The following is a 22,256-nucleotide window of genomic DNA, read 5'->3' as shown; positions in this document are numbered from 1 at the left end:
GCTTGGGGGATTGGAGAGAGACAGGCCTGCCCCCCGGGGGAGCTCGGAGGGACAAACCTGGGACCCGGTCCCCAGGGACCCACGCCCAGAGCGGGGGGGCAGCCCTGCGAGCTCAGCCGGGCTGCTGGACACTGACTGGGAAAGCGCCGACCGGCCCCCTCTGGGCTGCATTTCATTCTGTTAAAGCGCGTCCTGACCATGTCCTCATCTGGCCGGGGCGGGAGCCTCGGCTCCGGAGCCACCTCCGGGGTCTCACAGCCGAACGTGGGGAGTCACACAACGTGGCTTATGCCCAGTGACCGTTTGAGTTGTATGTTCAGACGCCCACAGGCGGGGGGTCACGGAAAAGCTTCTCAGGCAAAAGGTTGCAAGCGGGAAACGGTTAAGCGGTGCTGGGGCTGGGCCCCAGGGTGGGCCCCGGCGGGCAGACCTCGAGCCAGGGTCCGAGGCCCAGGAGGCGGCTTGGAGACCGAAGAGGGAGTCGGGGACAGCCCCTGGTCAGGGCCCTGAGGCCGCAGAGACACCAGAGACGCTCCTGCCTCGGGAGAGCCTGGCTGCCCTGGGGAGGGGAGGCCTGTGTGGGCATCAGAGGGGGCGCTGGCGGGAGCCGGGCCGGTGGGGGGATGAGAGGGCCGGTCACGGGGAGAGAGGCCGCAGGGGGCTCCAGGGGGTGGGGAGCTCCGGGAGGGGAGGGGCCACTGGCGCTGACGGTCAGCTCTGTCTGCCGGGCTCACACACAAAGGAGATTCCTGGGAAAGACTGAAATAAAACCTCCTGAGGGTTCTTCGCCACTGAAGGTCCCGCCGACCCCCCTTTTGGAACCCATGGGAACCCTGCTCCCCGCGCTTGGGGAGAGCCCCCTGACTAGGGCACCGGGGCAAGCCCGGCTCTCCTCGGCTATAGCTCCTTCCAGAGACGCGAGGCCAGGCGCTGGCCCAGCGGGAATGGGTGGGAGTGGGCGCCCCGGAAGGGTGAGGGAGGTGGGAGCTGTGGCGGCAGCCGCGGCCTCTGATTCAAGGCCGTCCTGGAGGCCGGGGGCTGGTCCCCGTGACTGCTGCCGGACGCTGCTCCCCCCGGGCCCCCAGGCAGCATGGAAGCCGTGCCCCCCGGAGGCAGGAAGGTGGCGGGAGGGGAAGCTGCAGCCTGACCCAGCCCCGCTTTTTCCCTCTCTCCCAGCAGAAGATCGCTCGGAGGCGGCGGCGCTGAACTTGTCCACTGGCGGCATTGGCAGCATTAACATGTCTGTGGAGATCAATGGCACCATCTATGCAGGTGAGGGCAGCCCCGCCCCCGCATCCGGCCGCTCTCCCCGGGCACTGGAGGGGCCTGCGGCCCTGGGGGCTGGTGGGGAGAGGTCCCGAGACCGGCCTGCGCTGGGAGGCTTCGGTTTCCTCGGGCCTTACGTGGAGGCGACGTTCGGATCACGAGACGAGGGTTGGAGGCGACGGGCGGCCGGGCTGACCCTCCCAGCAGCGCCAGGTCCCCTTTAGAGCAGAAACTTCGTCGGCACGGAAGCCGTTCATGTGTTGTCGGGGCCTGTAGGGCAGCAGGAACGGGCCAGGCTTCTTAGAACGCTCGGTGTTTGCCCACCACTGGTCCCCAGCCCCTGAGGGGCCGCCCTGGAGGGCCCGCGGCCTGTTGTGGCAGGATGGGAGGAGGGCGAGTGCCAGGGGAGACCCCGGGCATTGGGGCCACCAGGGAAGGTGGGAGCCTGCGGTGGGTGGTCTGGGAACCTAGGGAACGAGTCGGGACGTTTGGGTTCTTGGCTTTGATGTCACTTCTGTTAGCTTGAAGCTCCCCCTCCCCCCCACCCCCCACCCCACCCCCACTCCGCCAGAATGGGATTGAAAAGGTGGCAAACGCCGGCTCTTCCCAATGTCTGCTCCTTGCCCCAGGTGTGCTGTTCGCCCAGAAGCCCGTGGTCCACCTCATCGCCAGCCCGGCCCCCCAGAGCACCTGTAGCAGCAGCAGCAGCAGTGTCAGCTCCCACTGCTCCCCAAGTCCTACCTCATCACGGGGCACCCCCAGCGCAGAGCCCTCAACCAGCTGGGCCCTCTGATGGGTCGGAAGGCCCAGCTTCCCACCTCAAGAGCCAGGAAAGGAGTTGAACAGTTTTTACCTCATCACTCAGCACCCATTTCCAAGACCATCCAGCTGGATGGCAAGGGCCCAGGCTGGCCCATCTGTCTGGCCCCATTCAAGTCCTGCTGCATCCCTGGGAGGGGAGAGGCTGGAGGGGAGGGAGGGGCAGTGCTGTCCAATCAGCCGTTGTCTTAGTTGATGGGGAGGGGGTGGTCTCTAAGTGACTGGTGTCTCCCGACCCGGAGCAGCACAGTGTATCGACAATCTGAGAGCCGGCAGGGGGATTGAATCCCCCTCCATAAGCCTTCCCCTTTATTTATTTCCCTCCCAACTTGCCCATCATCATCACCCCATTGTCACTGACTCATCCTGCCAGCTCTGTCCTTAAGCTTCATCCCTCCCTCGAATCAAATGGGAGAGATGATCTCTTCTCACGTCCCCCCTCTCCTCCTCCTGAGGGTGAGGGGTGGGTGTCTCCTTTACAACCATCCCACCCACCCTGCCCCCTGGAAGTCTTGGGGTGCCGGGAGGGGATCCCCTTCCCGGTGAGACCCAGGGCTCTCCCTGCTCCATTTTTAACTGCCGCACAGAATGGGGCCTGGGGCCTGAATGTAGCCTTGGGGAGCCCCAAAGCACTGCTGAATTGTCTACTGAGGGAAGGGGATCACTGCTTCTCAGGGTCTTGTCTAGTCCAAGGTCACCCAAGGGTACTCGGCCCAGCCCATCCCTTCCGCGTCCCTGTTCCCCCAACCCTTAAATCCCCACGGCCTACACTCCGCTGGCCAGGCAGCCCCTCGGCTTCCCCTCGGCCCTCCCACCCCCCTTTCCATCCGTCTCCAGGGGCCGCCTCAGCACCCACCCGGGTCCCCAACCTGCCTGCATCGGGTTCTTTGAAATACCTCAGATTTGTAATTGTTGATGTTTGATTCTTCAGGAAGTATTTGCATCTCTGAAATCTTTTTATATGTGTTTTGCTGACTTTGTTTTTTTATTTTTATTATAATAATTATAATTATTATTATTATTGTAGCACCAAAGACGAAAAAAGCACCCCGCCCCCACAGCTAAGCAGAGAGCTTAGTCTCCCAGTCCTAATGGCCCTTCCCTGGACCTCGGAGACGGGGCGGGGAAGGCACGAGGCAGATGACTCAGGGATAGGAGCCAGAGAGGAGAGGGCGGCTTGGCTCATTCCTCGTGCCAGCTTGGGTTTCTCGCTTCCCCCGGGAGAGCAAGGACCCTTCCTGCCAAAGTGGGGCTCGCCGCCGCTCGGACTCCGACCCGCTGTCCCGCGTCGGGGGGCAGCGCTTGCCCCTGCCTGGCGAGGGCGAGGCCTCGGGGCCTCCGGGCAGGGTTTTCCAGCTGCCCCGGCCCCGGAGAGAGACCTCCCGCCGGCTTCCTCCTCTCTGGCCCCGTGGTCTGGAGCCTGTTGTTTGAATGTTGTGACCGGAGGCACTTCTTGCACAGAGACCTGTGGTCGCTTGTCCCGTAGGGAGGAGAGGGAGCACCTCCCATCCCAGCGCGGCGCGGTCAGCCCGGCTCGGGGGAGGAAGGAAAACCACTAAGCACGACACGTCCAAGTAGCCTCGCCTCCTTCCCTGGGCCGGGGACCCCCCTGGCGCTCGGAGAGCCCACCCTCGGGTCGGCCCTGGCAGGACGGAAGCGGCAGCTCTGGAAACCTGCCTCCCTCGGATGGGAGCTGGGCCTCCCCCTCTCCCGTCCCGGGCCCGTGCTTGGCGTGCAGTTCTCAGGGGTTCGGTCACGCAGGATGGACTTTCCACCTGGAGGAAGCAGAAGCAGCCCCCGACGTCTGCGGTGCCGGCCTCCCCCCGCCCAGCGGCCTCCAGCCCGAAGGTGACGTGGGGGGCACGGAGGGGAGGACCCAGCAGAGGGCCCGGCTCCAGGATCTGCTTCCCCAGAAAGGACCTTTTTTTAACCAAACAGTGAGGGCAGCCGCGGCTCCCTCCGCCCCTTCCCCATATCTATTCTAACAGAAGAAAATGTGATAGCACCTGGGTAGCCTAGGCGGTGGATGAATACCTCAGATGTCTTCTTACAGCAAGGGTCTGTATATGTTGTTGTTATTTTCTATCTTACACGGTCTCTGAATGTTTATATTCCAATAAACTTCTACCTCTTCACAAGAACCGGCCATTGCTGCCATTGCTGCGTGAGCGCTTTGTCGCCTGGAGAGCGGGTGGCCGGGGCTGAGGGTAGCAGTCCAGGAGCGAACGGGAGACGGAACCTGGGGGGGTGGGGGGGAGACTCCTCCAGCTTGGGCTTGGAGCCAGGGGCTGACCCCCCCTCCCCCCCATCTGGACCTCCCGGTTCTGAGCTGAGGGATGCTCTGCCGGACGGGTCAGGGAGTCCGGCCACCAACCGGCCAGGACCAGGAGGGACTTCTCAGAGCCCCAGAACATTGCTGCAGGTGAGTGTTCTCACAGTCATCGGGTCCTTGGGCCCCCCATAAGCTGGGGCTCAACGGGACCCTGAAATGTGGTTACTTGGAAACAGCAAATCGTCTGAGCGCACGTTCTGGGGATTAAGGGGCCGTTCAGAAGCAGCGAGCAGAAGGCCGCGAGCCCCAGCCCCAAGGCCCTCGGGATGTCTGGGATGTCCCCTCTCCAGGGGCCTGGGAGCCAGAGGCTGCTCGTGGTGAGGGTGCGGAAGCCCAGCCTCGGGGCCCAGACTCGGGACGTGAGTCCTGCCTGAGCGGGAGTCTCCCCCATCCAGGGGACGCCAAGCAGAGATTTGGGACAGAGGGACTGGTCATCCCTTCCAGCCCCCTAGGCTTGCCTCTGAGGGGACAGGTCTAGGGAAGTTAGAGGCCCCTCCCCCAGCCGTCGCCTTACGGAACTCCCTGGGCAGTGGCAGCCATGAGCACGTTCCCACCTTGTCGGACAGTGCCACAGGGCCCCCATCACGGCAGCCCGGACCCTTGGCTTATGGAGCCTGGGAGGCGGCACCTCTGGCCGCCAGGGGGCAGTAAGAAGGGTCCTGTAGGAAGCCCCCCTTCCCGGAGTGTGTCTGGGTTCTAGGCCTGCTGAGCCAGGAAAGTCGGGGGGGTAGGAGAGCTTCCCCCTTCCCACTGCCAGGGCCCGGCCCAGGGCCTAGGGACCTCAGCTGCCCCCTGAAGCTCTCCAGTGAGCTCCAAAGTCATCAGCTCCAACCACACCCATCTTAGATGTGAGATTTTTTTTTTTAACACATTGAGAAACTGAGGCCCAGATGTGAAAAGTATATTCAAGGTCATATAGACAGTCCCAGAGGATTTGAACTCTTCTGACTCCAGAAGTTCTTTTCCACTGCAGCCTCTCACTCTTCGGTTCCCGGATCCACTAGTTCATACTTGAAGGTGGATGCAATTGTAAGGGGGTTTACATGAAGCATTATGGCTCAGGAGTCTCCCACTTGCCAGACTTTTTTTCCCCTGAGGCAACTGGGGTTAAGTGACTTGCCCAGGGTCACACAGCCAGGAAGTGTGAAGTGTCTGAGGTTGGATTTGAACTCGGGTCCTCCTGACTTCAGGGCGGGCGCTCTATCCAACGAGCCACCTGGCTGCCCCCGACTTTTATTTTTTTTAAAAAGATAGTTTTCATCATTACCCTCACAAGTAGCCTTGTGTTTCAGTTTTTTCTCCCTGTCCCCTCTTCTCCTAGACAAGTAATCCCATAAAGGTTAAACATGTGCCATTCCTCTGAATATAGTTCCACATTTGTCATGTTGCACAAAAAAATCAGATTAAAAGGGGGAAAAATAGAGAAAGGGAAACAAACAAGCAAACAAACAACAAAGGAGAAAATAACGATGCTTTAATCCACATTCAGCCTCCAGCTTTCTCTGTGGATGCAGAGGCACTTTCCGGCACAGGTCTTTTGGAAATGGCCTTGAATCACTTGCCAGACCTTTTCTACTCAGGCAGTGTAGCCTAAATCCTAAACAAAGAGATTTCAGGTTTGCTGAAAGTGAGACCGACTCCGAGGATAAGGGGAAGAAATGTGAGCAGGAAGGGAAACGAAGACCAAAGAGGTCAAATGTCTACTAGTTCCCCACCAGTGCTGGGCAATATGGGTGAGACACAGGTGCTGACCTTGCCGGGGAAGAGCACACCTAGGATTAGAGGGACACGAGGCCCGTAGTGTCGGGCAGGCTTTCCTAACCTGCTCAAGAAGCTCAGTGGCAGGGAAGGCCGCAGGTGAGAGGCAGCTGAGTGGTTCAGTGGACAGGGCCTGGATTTGAAGTCGGGAAGAACTGAATCAGAGACCCGCCTCAGACACTAACTGAGTGATCTTGGGCAAGCCACTGAACCTTTTATTAGCTTCATTTTCCTCCTCTGTAAAATAGGGCTCAGGAGTGCTAGAGCCTGGAGAGCGCATTTACTCGAGCTTCTCCTTAAAACCCAGGAGAGGAAAAAGCCTCTGCTGGGCTTAGCCGGGTAGTAAGAGGCTGAGCTAAGATTTGAATCCAGAGCATCCCAGTGTCCTTGCTAGACTTGTCCTTGTACAGTTTAGCCCCCGGAGGGAAAAAAAGCCAGGATTGTCATGAGACTCAATGAGGTAATTTTTGTAATTTTGTAATTTATCAATGCTAGGAACAGTTATTAGAATGATTTGGAGCCAGGAAGCTTGGATTCCAATCTTGGGAATTTTAAAATTTACTAACTATGTGACCGCAAGACAGTTCAGTCATCATTTATCTCAGTTTCCTCATCCAGAAAATGGAGCAACATGATTTGCACTACTTGCCTCTCAGTTTTGTAGTCTGAGAAAACAGCCTAAAAATGACATTTTTGTGATTAGGTTTTGTGATATATTTGTGAGTAGAATCAAAGAGCATATGGGAGAACTATATAAGTGTGGGTTATTATAATAAAAGTATTAGAATATATTGGTCTCCTAGTCAGATAACCTGGGTACCATTTACTATATGATTTGGGCGAGTTACCTCTCTCTACACCTCCATTTCCCCATCTCTAACATGAAAGGATTGGGTCCCTTTCAGTTCCCTAGGGATGCTTCTGGGTGTCTTAGGAAACCAAGATACTGCAACACCTTATAGCCCAGGGGACCTCACTGTCGTGCCTTGAGGCTTAGAAACATGTCCCAGAGCTCCCTTAGGAAGAGAGCTTTTCTTCTCTGACCTTTTCATCTTCCCTGAAGGGAAGCTCACAAAATTAGCGGACATGGCTTGGAAGGCAAGACCCGAGATGTTCAGAGACCCTGAAGCCCAGAGATAAGATAGATGACTAGGAAGTCTCAGATCTGACTCATGTTTTGATCACCTCAGCCTTCCCAAGAAAAGACCCGGTCCTTGGCTTCTTCAGGGCTTGCTTCAGGAACTGGGCTGACTGGTTGGCATTGGCACCCGCGAGGATCATTTCATCCAAGTAGGAAGTCTTCCTTCCTGGTCTCTGCCAACCCCATGATCGTCCCAGTGACCACAGCAGGGGGCCGGCCCCAGGCTTCTGGGCTCTTGGTAACCCCTTCCATGAGAGAATGAGGAGAAGGGAGATGCCCTGAATCCTTCCCTGGGTCATGTCACAGTCCAACTGGGAACGTGACACTCAAATGCATGGAAAAAGTTAAAAAAAAAAAAAACAAAAACCAGGACAGATGTTGATGATGATGATGATGATGATGAGCAAATGGGATATGTTGGTGTTTCTCCACCTAAAGGGAAACTGAGTAAGAGCTGGAATGGCTAAAGATGCTCCCCGGAGGGTGTGGGGACTTGAGTTTGGCTTTGAAAGATGATTTGAATGGATGGTGAGGAATGAAGATGAGACTGTAGGAAGGGAGAAGCATCCTGGTACAGGGAAAAGAGCATTGGTCTAAAGGACTGAACCCTGCTTTGTAGTCCTTTCTAGTCCTGGTCACTTTAATCTCCGGGTTCCAGGTTCCTCATCTGGAACTTGAGGGGGTTGGACTGGATCAGTCTCTAAGGTCTCCCCCAGCCCTACATTATCTGAAATCTCTGATCGCAGAGGGTAAAAGCTACAGCCCCCTCCTACTTTCTGCTGAAGGGAGGATCAGAGCTGGCCTCCCACCTCCCTGTGCCCCGGGGTCTCCCGAAACGGACTCAGGGGTGCTACAGCCTGGAGAGCGCGTTTACTTGAGCTTCTCCTTAAAACCTAGGAGAGGAAAAAGTCTCTGCTGGGCTTAGCCGGGTAGTAAGAGGCTGAGCTAAGATTTGAATCCAGATCATCCGAGTGATGTTTTACCCGCTAGACTTGTCCTTGCACAATTTAGCCCCGGGGGGAAAAAAGCCAAAAACCAAAGGGGGGGGGGAACTTTGGCAACCCCGCCTCTAAGCAGCCTCCGCCCCGACCAGGCGTGGAATTGAGCAGCAGCAACGGTCTCTGCTCATTCTCCAAATACACTTCCCTGGTTTGTCTCAAACTGGCGCCAGGGGCTCCTATTCTCTATCTGTCACCGGCCCGAGGCCACTGAGGTCCCGGAGCTCTGGCTGGCCAGGCGCTAGGAAGCCCCGGACCACCCCCGGAAATCTTTCTCAGTGCCTGGGGCCTCAGCTGGTCCTTGGCCTGTCTCCTCTGGGGGACGTGTCCATGCCTGTGGTGGGGGGCTGGCCTCGGAGCCCCCAGGCTCTTGGCAGTCCCTTCCATGAACAGGAAGCAGGTAATCCTTGGGACTGGGGATGGGGTGGGGAGGGTGGTCAGCACCCGGCCAGGGTGGACAGCGATTCCCTTGGGCTTAGAGCGGACCAGAAACTCTGGAAGACTGAGGCCAGGATGGGGGTGGGCAGCTGTAGGGGGTGAGGGAGGGGCTTCTAATACTGATGGTTCCTAGGTTTCTTCCTAATAACTCACATTTTAAAAACGTTTATTCTGAACTTTAAAAATCAAATGAAATGGGCCTTTCTCTTTAGAATTTGGAAACTTGAACCCCAATTCCCTCAGGAAAAAAAAAATTGGAGAATTGCACACGAAAAAGTAACTCTCCCTTATGCACATCTTGCTTTTCTTTCTGAGTTCCACCAGTAGCTTTCAAAGATGCTTCTTTCTGTTCTTCGCAAAAACAAGCAAAAACAAAAAACTTGCAATAACCTTCTCTTTCTTCATTTTCTTCTTTTTGCTACTCTATCCCTGTCCCCTGGGGGAGGAAAAAAGGAAGAAGAAAAACAAAGTTTGGTGATAAATAGCCATAATCAAGCAAACCAATCTAATCTATTGACAGCATCTGGAGTCCATCACCCAAAGGGGTGAATGGATAAGATGCTCTTCAAGGTTACAAGTTGCCTTCCTTGTGCAGTAGAGAGTGCAAGTATTAATGGCTCTATTTCACAGCAGTGGAAGCAGAGGCTCATAAAGATCTCGGCGTTTGTTCCTAGGTTCAAAGCTAGGAAGTGTCAGAGTCAAGATTTGAATCCAGCTCCCTTCTGACTCTTAAGTCCATGCTGTTTTCTATCTCCCCTTCCTGTTCCTTCCAATAGTGAAGAAATCTGCCGTATACAAACATATTTATCTACACAAACATGTTTACATAGATACCAAGACTCCCGGGAGCCAGCAGACAGGTTTATTTCCAGGTTAGTTTCTGTTCTACCTGGAGAGTCCCCTCTCACTGAGGGGACAACCAGCATTTTGATGGTGCTTTTGAAAGTCTCGTCTTAACCACACTTTCTCATGTGATTCTTATGACAACTCCAAGAAGTAAATAGCCGTGAATTATCCCCATTTTAGAGATGAAGAAGCTGAGAGAGTTTTGCAGTGATTTACTCAAGATCACAAAGTGCTCAAGAGCTTGAGGTGGCCTCAGTTTTCTTTGCCTGCAGAGTGGGGGACAATTCCTTCTCTTGCTATTGTCTATGCAAAATAAGTGACGATAGCCAGGAAGGGAGGGAATAGGCAATAGGACTTGTTAGGAGACCCCATGAAAATGGGGTTCCTGGTTTCTTTCTGTTCAATCCTTGAAGGGACAAGTCTACAAGTCAGACTCCAAAAGGCAAGTATCTTCCCAGAAAGTCCTTTCCTCTAGCCCCTTGCCTTCCTTGTGCCTTAATCTGCAAGAGACTCCCTCCCCCCCATTTCTAGGACATCTACCCTATGACCGACCTTCCACCCTTTCGGTCACCACTATCTCTTCTCTTCAGGTCCGGACTTTGACTGTTCTGTTTGTACTTCTTCCTGCTGGTGAAATTCTGGAGATTTGGAATCTTATTTCTAAATAGTCTAAATAGAAGGATTTAAAGTCTGAGAAACCAAGTCCTCACCTATACTTGCCCCACAGACCTCTCACTGGTTAACAATCATTTAAAATCCCTCAGTCTTCAGTTAAATATCTGGAAGCAGGTGAGAGAAGCTGAAGAAAACTAAAAATACTCGCAGTATTCGTGGGAAACTTTGTCCTGCTGACAGAACTCCTGGTCCAGCTCTTGGGGCTAAGATTTTGGTCTCTGGGGACTGGGCAGAGCTTGCTGCGGTCCCTTCCTTTTGCTGGGCTCCTCGCTCCCCCATCCTGTGACCAGGATGAGCAGGAATTAAGGTAAAAATTCGGACACAATGACCTTCAGTCATCCTTTTTCCCAGCCTCCCCACTCCCGTGGCAGACAAGATTAGGTGGCAGTTGCTAAAAGCCAAATGCAAATCACATTCAAACCACATGTAAATACCTTGCCAGCCCAGGCTCCTTCCCCTACCCCAAGGTCTTCCTCTGGACTCCCTTCACCCCTTGTGCTAAGGGCTCGTCTCCCCCGCTCCGACTTCAGTTCTCCCCACCTCCACCTCCCACACTCGGCCAAGACAAGGTCCCTACTGTTCAGTCCAGGTGTCAGGCCTGGCGCAGTCTCCTAAGCAGGAGGTAAGAACAGCCTCGAACAGGTAAAAGCTGCCGAAACCCCAACAACCCTGATTTTCTCTAGGCCTGTGGCCAGCCCTCTGCGGCCTTGGGACCTGGGGAAGCCCTGGGACGGATGCCGCAGGTAGTTCTGCCCATCACTCGGCAGGGTGGGGCAAGGAAGCTAGGGAGAGTACAGGAAGCTAGGGATCACTGAAGTACTTTGGTTCAAGCTAGGAGGAGCTGGGAGCCCAGCTCCTTCACTTTATTTTTTTTTTCATCAAAAAGTTTTTTTTATAAATTTTATTTTTTTTATCATAGTCTTATAGCAACAACCCAAACCCCTCCCTACTCTCCTTTGTAACCAAGAACTACAGGTAAGCAAAACAAACAGAAACACAGACCGTGTCTGATGGCATGTTTCCTCTGCAGCTGTTAAGGAGAGGTTAACGAGAGACCACGGGGACAACCTGGGGGGAAATCTAGGTGGTGCAGTGATTAGAGTGCTGAGCCGGCACTAGGAAGTCCTGAGTTCTAATAGTTATGTGACTCTGTTCTAGTCACTTCATTTCTGTTGACCTCAGTTTCCTCATCTGTAAAATGGGGACAGTAATAGCACCTAGCTCCCAGAGTTGTCATGGGGATTAAATTAATATTATAAATATATATATATATATATATATATATATATATATATATATATATATATTAGCCATTATTATTAAAAGGACAGGGGAATAGCAAAGAGCATCATAGTACAAGGAACTAGGAGAAAATTGACACTTATCTGGTCTAGGGGCCAGCAAACAATGATTTAAGGTCCACCTCTGACAGTCTCTTTTTTGCATGAGTTAAGGATGGTTTCCACATTTTAAAATACAATAGGATGTTATTTATTGGTCTAGATCCTAGTCTTATTTTTTGGAGAAACCGAGGTCCACACAGGGAAAATGACTAGAGAATGGTAGCAGAGCTAGGAAGATTCAAGTTCAAATGATGTCTCAGATACTTGCAAGCCGTATGACTCTGGTCAAGTCATCTGCCTGCCTCGGTTTCCTCATCTGCAAAATGGGGATAATAATAGTATCCACTTCACAGGATTGTTGTAAAGACAGATTGAGAAAATATTTCTCTTCAAAGCATTATATAAATGGTAACTCTTCTTCAACATCATCATCATCATTATTACCAAATCCAGTCTATGAAGTTAATAAGAGCAGAAGAATCCAAAATGGCCCCCTAGCCAGGACCCAGTTTCACTGGTCTGGGCCACTAAGATTCCTCTTTGAGCTAATTCCATTCTCACCTGACCACCTACACCTCTAAGTATAGCCCGCCTGCCTGCCAGCAGCCCTCCCCAGGCTCCTTCCTAATTATCTTTGTGGAAGCCTGGCTGCCACCCTGTCCCAACTTCCAGGGAAGAACCCATAATGATCACTGCAGCCCAAGGGTTGCCAAAGGACGCTGAGGGTAGGAACTGTCTACCAGAAATCAAAGGAAGCTAACGTTTGCGTTCACAAGGGTCCCAACTCTCCATATTGTACCCCCAAACCTCATGGCAGAGAATAATGTACTTTGCTGTGAACCAAAACATTCTGAGACCCACTGCCGATGTCCAGACTATTCTTCTGGCTTGAATCCAAACCCAAGGTTGGGAAGAGGAAGTCTGCCCTGAATGGATGAAATGGGAGGACTCGGGAGGGGGAAAGGACAGGACACTTCTCCCCTTCACTGCTTCAGGAGATGGGCACACAATAGAAAGGACACTGGCTCTCAAGTCAAAGGTCCTGGGTCCAAATCCTTCCATTTCCTCATCTGTAAAATAGGAAGAAAGTGGACTTGAGGAACTCAAAGGTTCCTTCTGGCTTTAAATCTGCACTCCTGCTGGGTCCTACTGTTCTTTGCCCCTTTCTCTCTCCTTCCCCTGTCCCTGTCCAGTTTGGGGGAGAGAACTGTAAACAGACATTTCTGAAACAAGAGAAGACGAGGAAGTTGGGTGAGATCCAACCGTTTGAGAGAAGGAAGCTTCCTGATGTGGCTGGTGTGGAAAGAATGTTGACTGGGAGCCATCATCGGGCTTGAGTTGTAGTTCCTTCTGTCACCCACCACATGCAGCCACGTTCCTCGTCTTCTCATCCACAAAATGAGCATAACAAACCCTACCTCCCTCATCCACTGCATTGGTGGGAATCCGGCGGAATAATGCAATCACTTTGAACATATTAAAAAATGTTCCGCCCACAGAGGCCTTATTACTCAGGGAGTTCTCATTATTCACATCCCTAAAAAATTGTTTATCCAGCTGCTCAGTTCCTTATATATTCCCCCTCCTCCCAGAATCCCCCCCTGGGGACGGCCCAGCCGGTCAAATCCAGAAGCGAGGATAGGTTAGGAAAGAGACCCAGCTCCCCCCAAGCCTGCTGCGGAGGAGCAGGAAAAGGCCAGGGGCTGAGAGGCTGGGGTCCCAAGTGGGTAGTGCTGTGGGCTCAGGACTGCAATGCTGAGATCATTTACAGAAAATACTTTGTAACCTTAAATTGTTATGATTGTTATTGTTATCTTTCAAGGAAGCCATACTAGAAGAGGGACCTAAAGGATGGGGTTTAGGAGAGAGAGTTTGCCCTTAGAAGAAAAAGGGGAGAGGAGAGAGACAGAGAGAGTGAGAGATAGAGACAGAGAGACAAAAACAGAGACAGAAAGACAGAGTCAGAGAGAGACAGAGATAGGAACAGAGAGACAAAAACACAGACAGAAACAGAGACAGAGATAGGCATAAGGGAAGCAGAGACAGAGAGATAGAGACAGATAAGGAGAGAGACGGATGGACAGAGAGACACAGCGAGATGTGGGGAGGCAGGGAAGGCAGAGACAGACAGGCTGGGGCAGGGTAGGGATGCAGGATGGCCCCTTCCTCTCCCCTTCCCTGACTCCCGTCTCTTCCAGCTCCTGCACAGATCTTCCTGGGAGCCGGCTGCGCCTTTCTCTTGTCCAGTTTTCTCCTGGGCTGCGGATTCTGCTGGCGCCGGAGACCATGGCGGGCCCCGCCGACCCCTCCCGCCGTGGAGACCGCAGCCCCCACGGTCCCGCTGGCCGCATGTGTCCGGTCTCGATACCAGTCCCTCCAGCCCCGGGCGCCTCCTTCCCGGGCCCCCGGGGCCCCGCTGCCCCCCGCTCCCCGGCACCCTCCTGATTCCTCGTCCACATCCAAGAAGCGGCCGAGCAGGGCCCGAGGCAGGGCCAGCTCCCCGGCGGGGCTCGCGACCCCCGCGGCCCCCCGCGGTCCCCTCCGGCCTCGCCTCAGCTTCTCCCTGGGCTACTCGCCGCTGCGGGAGGAGCTGACTCTGACGGCCCTCGGCGCGTGGGAGCTGCCCCGGGGCTCCCCGCCCGGCCGGGGGACCTACGTCAGGCTGCGCCTGGTCCCGAGCAGGGCCCGGCGCCAGCAGACAGCCCCGCAGCCCCCCGGCCCGTCCGCCGCGTTCCCCGAGAGCTTCTGCTTCCGCGGCTGCTCCCCGCGGGCGCTGAGGGCCCAGAGCCTGCGCATGGCCGTGTACAGCCGGGACTTCCCCGGGCTCGGAAGCAGCCTTGTGGGCGAGGTGGTCTTTCCCTGTGCCCGGGTGGTCTCAGATTCTGTCTCCGGCTGCCTGGTGGGCTACACCCGGGAGCTGTCCGCCAGCGAGAGCAAGCTGCCCAAGGTCAGGGGCCCGGCCAATAGCTTGGGGGGGGGGGGGAGAAAGAACAGTGTGCCTGGGGCTATTTTGGAGTCACCCTCCGGCGCTAGGAGTCCCTCCCCCACCCACTCCTTGGAGATCTCCTCCATGGCCTGGATTTGCTCCCAGGAACCTGCTACTGACCTTCCTCCATTCCCAGAACTCACCCCCTCTCCGATATTCAAAGAAGTCTGCACTGACAATACTTACTCTTCTCTCTTCAACGAGACTCCCCTTCCTGGCCCTCATTGCCGGCCCTGACCTGCACCCCCACTATCCCTGGTGCTCCTCCCTGCCCCTCCATCTCTGGCATTCAGACCCACCTCCCTTCCCCACCCATCCCTGATCCTTTGGTCTATGGCACTCTGCTCCCAGAATTCACCTCTCTCCTGTTACTCTGATAAAAGTTCTCCATCTTAGTACTCACCCCCATTCCTGATTTTCACCTTCTGGCTCTCAGTTCCTTGCCCCTCATCCCTGACATTCGAATTTACCCCCTTTCTCCCATCACTGATATTTACTCCCCACCCATCACTCACCTGCTCATTTCTGATTCTCCACCTAGGATCTTACAACTCTGGCCCTCATTCCCCATAACCGATGATGAGGTGAGGAAAAAACTCCTCCCATCCGTGAGCATCCATCCTTAGCCTTAGGAGTGACCCCTGCCTCCCCTCGGGAATCTTTAAAAATGTTTTCAGTCAAGTGCTAGAGAAGGCGCATTGGGCCCATCCCCAGAGGCCGCTCAGAGCTGCACTGCCCTCCCCCCTTCTTACATGACTCACCTGTGATCACTCACCCTCTGCATTCTTCTCGACTGGCCTTGCCCCCTGAACGCCTCCATCTCCCCCACTCCCTGGGCATATGGCATTCTCCCATTCTCCCATTGCTTCCTCACAAGGCTTCCCCCCGAGAGGTTTCCACCTCCCTGCTCCCAAAGGATGCAGGGTCTTATTGGGGGGAAGAGATAAGGGGGAAAGTGAAGGACTTCAGTAGGGTGGCCCCCAGGCTATGGACTGAAGGGGCTGAGCCGCGAGAGGCAGTGAGGGAGGGTGGCCACAGGACCGAGGGGAAAGAGTGAAAAGTTCGGACCTGTGGTGAGACGGCTTAAAGCAGAGGCAAGGCTGGGCGTAGGTGGGACAGTCCTTAGTCCTACATGAATGTGACTCAAAATAGAAATTCTGTGCCTCTTACAGAGCCTGAGCTGCCAGAAGCTGCCGGCCCCAGGCCCTCAGGCTCCCAGGATGGGCTCCCCAGGCCGGCTCTTCCTCCTTCTTCAGTTTCAAGCTGCTGCCAGCCGGATCAAGGTGCTGGTCCGCAGGGCAGAAAACTTGCACAGCTTGGGCCGGCTACCGGGACACCGGGGTATGAAGAAACTGGGAATGGGGGCGGAAGGACTAGGATCGAGGGTGGTGAAAGTGGGGCTATGAATTAACTGACCTCGATCCCACCTCCGTCCGGGCCCATGATATCAAGGGTTTGAAGAGGAATGAGCTAGCTAGCTACTACTGCAGCTAGAAGCCATTTGTTCAGTCTAACAGATCATGTTTAAGCACCTACTGTATACTAAACATTCTTCATCAGTGATGGCTGAGCTAAATGTGTCCACAGAAACCATCTGCTCTAACCTCAGGTAACTGAGGTCCAGAGAAATGACTTGCCCACTGCCAGGAGAGGAGCCCAAGAGTTCTCCTTATACCAAGAAATCTTTTCTTTCTGGGCAATGACCCTCCTTACTCAGGGGTCTCCAAGCTGGATGTAGGAGGCCTTCTTCATCTCTTCTCTCTGCTATCCAGACTCCTATCAGCGGTTCTGTGGAAAGATATGATATGATGATGATGGTGATGGTGATGGTGATGGTGATAGGCTAAGAAGCCGGGCATTTCCCCTACTTTACTGATTGTGGGGGAAACTCTATGTAAATGATGAGATAGAACTTAACACCCTTATAAATCCCTCCTTCCACAAATATTTAGGGGGTTTCTGACTGGGATTCTGAAGACCATTTAAAGGGGGACATGTCTAAGGTTGCTGGTACGCTCCTTCAGTTGAGAACCCATAAAACGACTGTGTAGATGACAGAGATTTGCTCTGCTAACTTTGAAAAGGCTAGGACCAATGAGGGGAATTAACAAGCAGGCTGATTTTGGTGTCTGCGGAGAACTTTCCAACAAGTAGATTTGTTCAGCGATGGAGCATTTTGCCTCAGGAGGAAGTGAGTTTTTTTGTCACTGAAGGTATTCACAAGGAAGACTCTTCATCTCTGTTTTCCATCCTTCTCCTCAGAGCATTCTGTGGTGATTGGCCTGTACCAGGCTGGCCAGCTGCTGGACTCCCGGGAAACTCGGAGGGTAGTGGGATGCAGCCCAGTGTGGAATGCCCCCTTCCTCTTCAGCCTCCCTCCCAAAGACCTTCGGGAGCAGAATCTCTTCCTGCAGTTTACTGTCAGGCAGGTAGGGCTGGGAGTGCGGTTGGGGTACATGGGGAGAGGCGGCTCCAACTTCAAGCCTAGACCTCTTATGGCTTATACTGTCCAGGGTTTGGGGTGCTTCCTGAAGATGGGGGCTCCTGCTGCCCAGCTATTATTCCTTGGGAATCCAAGCTCTCCAGGAAGGGATTTGTCCCTGGGTTCCATATTTTACGCATTTAAAATATGATCCTGAGGAGTCCCTAGGCAGCCAAAGGGACCATAAAAAAGTCAGGAACTCTTGTTTGAGAGAGAGTATGCATGGGCTAGTGGGAAAAGCCTCAGACTTAATGTTTTCTGATCCTCAAATCTAATATTGAACTATAGGATGTTGAACAAACCGATTTCCCTCTGGGAGTCAATGTCCTCACTAGTAAATGGGATGATCTGCCTGGGGACGGGTAAAGATCCCATGGGAAGATGCTCTGGTAAACTGCTGGGAATGATGGGAAACTCCTCTAGAATGCAGGGAGATGCTTGTGCCGGACCCCGGGAGATGTTATTAAGGCTTCTTGCACATCTCTCCCTCTCCCAGCATTTCTTCCTTGGATGCAAGTAACTAGTAGCCAGAGCTGGTCTCCCTAACTCCGCTTTCTGTACTCGTTCTCAGAGTCACCTGCTAACCCGAACTGTCACCCTGGGCTGGGTCCGAATCGGTCCGGAAGCCTCAGCAGCTGGCCGGGCACACTGGCAGGACATGTACCAGCATAGCCTCCGGGAATCTTCTCAGTGGCACCCCCTCTGCCCAGGCAAGCCAGAGGCCCCCCCCCCCCCCAGGGGCAGCAGCTTCTGGAACTGGAACAAGAAACAGCTGATGCTGAAGAAGGCCTTCGGGTAGAAGGGGCTGGCAGAAGTATCCAGAAACAAAGGACAGATTAGGAAGGGCTCCTTTGAGCTTCTGATCGCTGCCTCAATTGTTTTGCCTGTTTAATGGGATTATCATTTCCTTCCCTGCTTTGTCTATCTCACTGGAACTGAGGATGCAGTGGGGAAATGAATGTTGAGACACAGTCCTAGGCACATATAAATCCTTCAGAATTGATAGGCTTTCTTCTGCTCTTTGGACCAGAGGGCTAAGAAGCTGGGCATTTCCCCGACTTTACTGATTGTCGGGAAAACTCTATAAATGATGAGATAGAACTTACACCCTTATAAATCCCTCCTTCCACAAAACGCCTTTCTGGGTCCCTTTGCTTCTGTCTCCCCCTTCCTTTGCCCTACTTCCATCCGGAGACCATCCTCTCCCTCATTTCTTACCAAGTCTTAACCCTTGGATGGGCATTGCCTCAAAGTGAGACCTGTTAAAGACCTGAGCTTCAAAAGCCCGAGCATCCAGGACCACCTCCAGCTGGCCCCATCTAGTCTGGGCACTGACCCAGAGGATTCTGGAGGGGAGAGTAAGGCAGGTGACCCGGCCCAGCCCCCCTCACCTGGCAGCCCTCCCTGCCGGCACGGTCCTATTCGAGAAGGAAGGACAGACCCCCAGAGTCTCCTCTGTGCGGCTTCACACTTAGGTACAAAACAACTTAGGTTGTTTCCAACGTTAGACTATAAGCTCCTTGAAGGAAGGGAACATGTTTTTGCCTTTCTTCTTACCCCCAGAATTTAGCATAGTGACTGGCACTTTGTAAGTGGTTATTAAATGCTTGTTGACTGAATAAATAATTGTAAATCTGAAACCACTTCAAAAATCTTAAAATGTTGATCCCTATTAACTTTCCATACCCCATGCAGACATTATCTTGTTTCCTTCTATCTTCACTTCTCCAAGTTAAACAGCCAATCTCCTTCCTTCAATGAATCCTCCATCCTCCTGACCTTCAGTACAATATTTGGAGGAATGGAAAAGGGATCGGCTTCTCTCCATTGCCCAAAGGGTACCATTAGGCTTTGTGGATGGGATGTGCCAACAGGCAGATTTGAACTCATCTCCTAGGAAAACTTCCTTACCCCCAGAGCATTCCAAAGTGGAATGGGCTGCCTCCAGAGGAAAGGCCTTTCCCTATCACTGGGGATTTGCCAATAGACTGGCTCCTTGTCTAACCTGAGATGGCGTCAATCTGAGCTGGAAATAGATCCTTGCCAATCTGCAGATTGACTTAGTCAACCATAAATCAACATTATCTCTGTTGTATTGTTTTCCAATTTATTTTGTTACACATTTCTCAATTATGTTTTAATCTTAACAATTTAATAAATTTAAATTTAAAGTTTGGGCCCCCCTGGGGAATTTTGCAGGCTGAGGTTGTGGGGAGGAGTTTTGGGGCACCGATTGGCCAGTGAGGTACCTTCCAATTCTGGTACACTGTGCTTCCAGAGACCAGATTTCTTTCAGGCTTTCTCACATCCTCCCAGGGTGGAAGGTAGCCAGAGAGGTCGGTGGAGGGAGACAGAGAGATGTTGGTCTCCAAAAAAATCTTGGCCTGGTAAGAGGGGCAATGGATAAGAGCACTGGCCCCGAAGTCACAAGACAGAAATTGAAATGCGATCTCGGACACTAGTTAGTTGCTATGTGACTTTGGATAAATCATTTTATCTCTGATTGCTTCTCTTACAATCTCTGTAAAAATGGGAATGGTTATAGTGCCATTCTGCCAAAGTGGCTGTGACAATAAAATGAGATGATGTTTGCAAAGCACATTGTAAATCTTGAAGTGCTATATAAGTGCTAACTATTAGCATGATTTATTAGTATAACATAAAATGAAAGCATATTATTATTAGGATGGAGGAAGAAGAGATGTCAGGAAGAAAGGATAGAGGAGGGTGGGGGGATAAATAAATCTCCATTCCTTGGGACTGCACCTTGAGGAGGACAGCCCAGACAAATCTGGAAGCTGTCAGTCAATCTTCTCCACAGGACTCATTCTGCCCCATCCTGGCCAGAGGGCTTCTCACCACCCCCAAGGCTCGAGTACCACCTCTCCTTACTTCCATTCATATCAAACCCCTTCCCCAAGGCAGCAGGTAGTCAGGGCTCTGCCAAACCCATGAATGCCTATGAAGGGAGCCAGAGTTGCTAACTTCCCTGGCACTTTGGGGGTGCATTACTCTATTGGCAGTTTCCCCACCCCCACCCCCAGCATCCCCCTCCTCTGTAGAGGAAGGGGGAAGTGTTTTTTCCCAGCTTTTCTCTCTCCCAGAGACTTCTTTGCCCCTAATTCCCAGCGTCCCCTTGTTTCCTTTGGGGGCTACTTCCCACTTCCATCATTGTAGCTGTTGAGGACAAGATTTCCTCATGGGAATCAGCTGAGTCCTCCCATTCTCCTGACTCTGAAGGGTTCTCCAGAAGGATCATCTCCTTTCCCTTGGGAAGTCCCTGTGGTTGGGATAGCTTAAGGAAAGGAAAGGGCCATCTTGTCCCAGCGTCAGCAGAAGAGGGGACCCAGCGGGTCCAAGCAGGCCCAAGGATGGAGAAGGGGCCTGGATGGGGACCTGTGCTCCCCCCCCTGGGATGGAAGACTCTCCAGGACAGACGCTTCCTGATTGCTTCTTGATCAGTTGCTGGTAGTGGAAAGTTGACTTAGAGACCAGGGTTCTAAGACTGCCCCTTCCACTTGCCCTTCAGGAGACCTCGCACCACTCACTGGCCCTATGACACCTCAGCTTTCTCAGCTGCAAAATGAGGGGGTGGGTCTTGCAGAGGAGCCTCCCTTCCAGCTCTTAACTTATTTTCTATGATCCTTGAGCAGGGATGAAGGATCAGAAAACTTTAGAAAGCAGCATGGAGTCATGGAAAGAGCTCTGGCCTGGGATCAGACCAGCTGGGCTCCAGTCCTGCCTCAGACATTTACTGAATCACATCCCTCTGCCTCAGTTTCCTTATCCGTAAAATAGGGATATTATCTCCCCTCAGCTGCAGTGAAGAAAGTGCTTAGTAAATATAAGATGGCAAACAGGTACTGTTATGTTCATGGGGATTAGCAAAGGAAAAAGTCTTGGGGCTGCAGGCAAAGCATCCTTGGACCGTTTCTGAGGAAGACCATGGAGTCCTGGAAACTGAAGTGACTTGGAACCCGGGGCCAGACTCCTGACCAAGCCCCAGCTGCTGTCTGCCAGTTCCACCCCAGTAAGATCCCTACACTCAGGGAAGGAAAAACTGCTCAGAAACAAGGGTCTTTGGCCGGCTGTCCGGTCTGTCTTGGAGGTGGGAGAGTCAGACTGAGCCCTTTCTGCAGCACACACTGTAGCTGAGGAAGGCTGCAGGCTCCTGGGTTTGCCAGCGGAACCTCAGTTTACCTGCAGAGAGAATGGGAGCAGGAATGTCACCAAGCAGGGATAGCCACAGCTCCCTGTCCCCATCCACTCCCCCCACTCTGGGAACCTGATACTGCTTCACCCCAAGGTGAGAGCTGAGGCTCTGGGGAGGGAACAGAGACAAGAACGTCTGAGCGAAGGTTCTTAACCCAGAGTCCATGAACTTAAAAACAGTTTTTGTACCTATTTCAATATAATTTGTTTCCTCTGTAACTCCATGTGTTTTATTTAATGCATTCAAAGCCCTAATTCTGAGAAGGAGTCACGATAGGCTTCCCTAGACTTGCCCAAAGAGTCCATGACATAAAAAAGGTTGAGAATCCCTTTCCCTATCCCGGGTGGGAGATGGATCCCAGAGAGCCCCCGGAGGTTCTGATGAGGGAGGGAGGGAGACACAGAACAGAGTCCTGGTGGCCTGGGGGGAGGGAAGGGAAAATCAAGGAGCAGAGAAAGAGGTGCCCCCCAATCTCAGCTTCCCAGTGGGCCTTTGGAGCTGAAGGCTGTTTCTTGCTGGGTGTTCTCACTGATCAATTTGGGCAGAACCCCCTTCCTACCCCGCTCCCAGCTCTCTATGGCATGAGGAGGACATTTAGTGTTTCGCAACAATGTTCCTTGGGGTTTTCCTTGTGGGATCTCTTTCCAGAGGTGATCAGTGATTCTTTCAGTGAGTGTTTCCCACTCAGTTTGTAGAATATTGGGGTGGTTTTCCTTAATTCCTGCAGAATGCTCTCCAGGCGGTTTTTGGTCCTGGCTTTCAGGCAGGCCGATGATTTTTAAACCGTCTCTTCTGGATCTATTTTCCAGGGCGGCTGTGTCCTAAGGGGGCCTTCTACACGCCATCATTTCCTGCCTCCCAGAAGCTCAACGCTGGATTGAACTTCTGACATCTCTTATTTGGAGACTCCTCTTTTCTCTATAGACCATCCCTGAAACACCTTCTGCCCATAGAGTGGG

The 22,256-nt window shown here is 53.1% G+C and overlaps 3 protein-coding genes across 3 annotated transcripts in view; 2 read left to right on the top strand and 1 right to left on the bottom strand.

Annotated features, from left to right (window-relative positions):
- Positions 1-4,226, top strand: part of ARID3B (AT-rich interaction domain 3B) — a 49,598-nt gene extending 45,372 nt beyond the window's left edge. Inside the window, exons 8-9 of the mRNA XM_031956617.1 lie at positions 1,180-1,272; positions 1,896-4,226. Coding sequence (XP_031812477.1) covers positions 1,180-1,272; positions 1,896-2,059 — 257 coding nt within the window. The 3' untranslated portion in view covers positions 2,060-4,226. The remainder of the gene's footprint in view (positions 1-1,179; positions 1,273-1,895) is intronic.
- LOC105750130 lies at positions 3,848-17,886 on the top strand. Its single transcript, XM_031949377.1, is given in 11 exon segments — positions 3,848-3,933; positions 4,225-4,507; positions 4,638-4,776; positions 4,890-5,064; positions 5,998-6,077; positions 8,394-8,714; positions 13,815-14,563; positions 15,775-15,943; positions 16,865-17,031; positions 17,656-17,814; positions 17,816-17,886. Coding segments are annotated over 11 exon segments (2,373 nt in total). The 3' UTR covers positions 17,861-17,886.
- A 1,496-nt stretch (positions 17,887-19,382) lies between these two features.
- LOC100927448 overlaps positions 19,383-22,256 on the bottom strand; it is a 28,404-nt gene continuing 25,530 nt past the window's right edge. The window contains exon 18 of the mRNA XM_031949376.1: positions 19,383-21,284. Coding sequence (XP_031805236.1) covers positions 21,276-21,284 — 9 coding nt within the window. The 3' untranslated portion in view covers positions 19,383-21,275. The remainder of the gene's footprint in view (positions 21,285-22,256) is intronic.

Source organism: Sarcophilus harrisii, chromosome 2, assembly GCF_902635505.1.
Source record: "Sarcophilus harrisii chromosome 2, mSarHar1.11, whole genome shotgun sequence".
NCBI classification, from domain to species: domain Eukaryota; kingdom Metazoa; phylum Chordata; class Mammalia; order Dasyuromorphia; family Dasyuridae; genus Sarcophilus; species Sarcophilus harrisii.
Note: the sequence above shows the minus strand (reverse complement) of the source record. Positions and strands in the feature narration are given on the sequence as shown.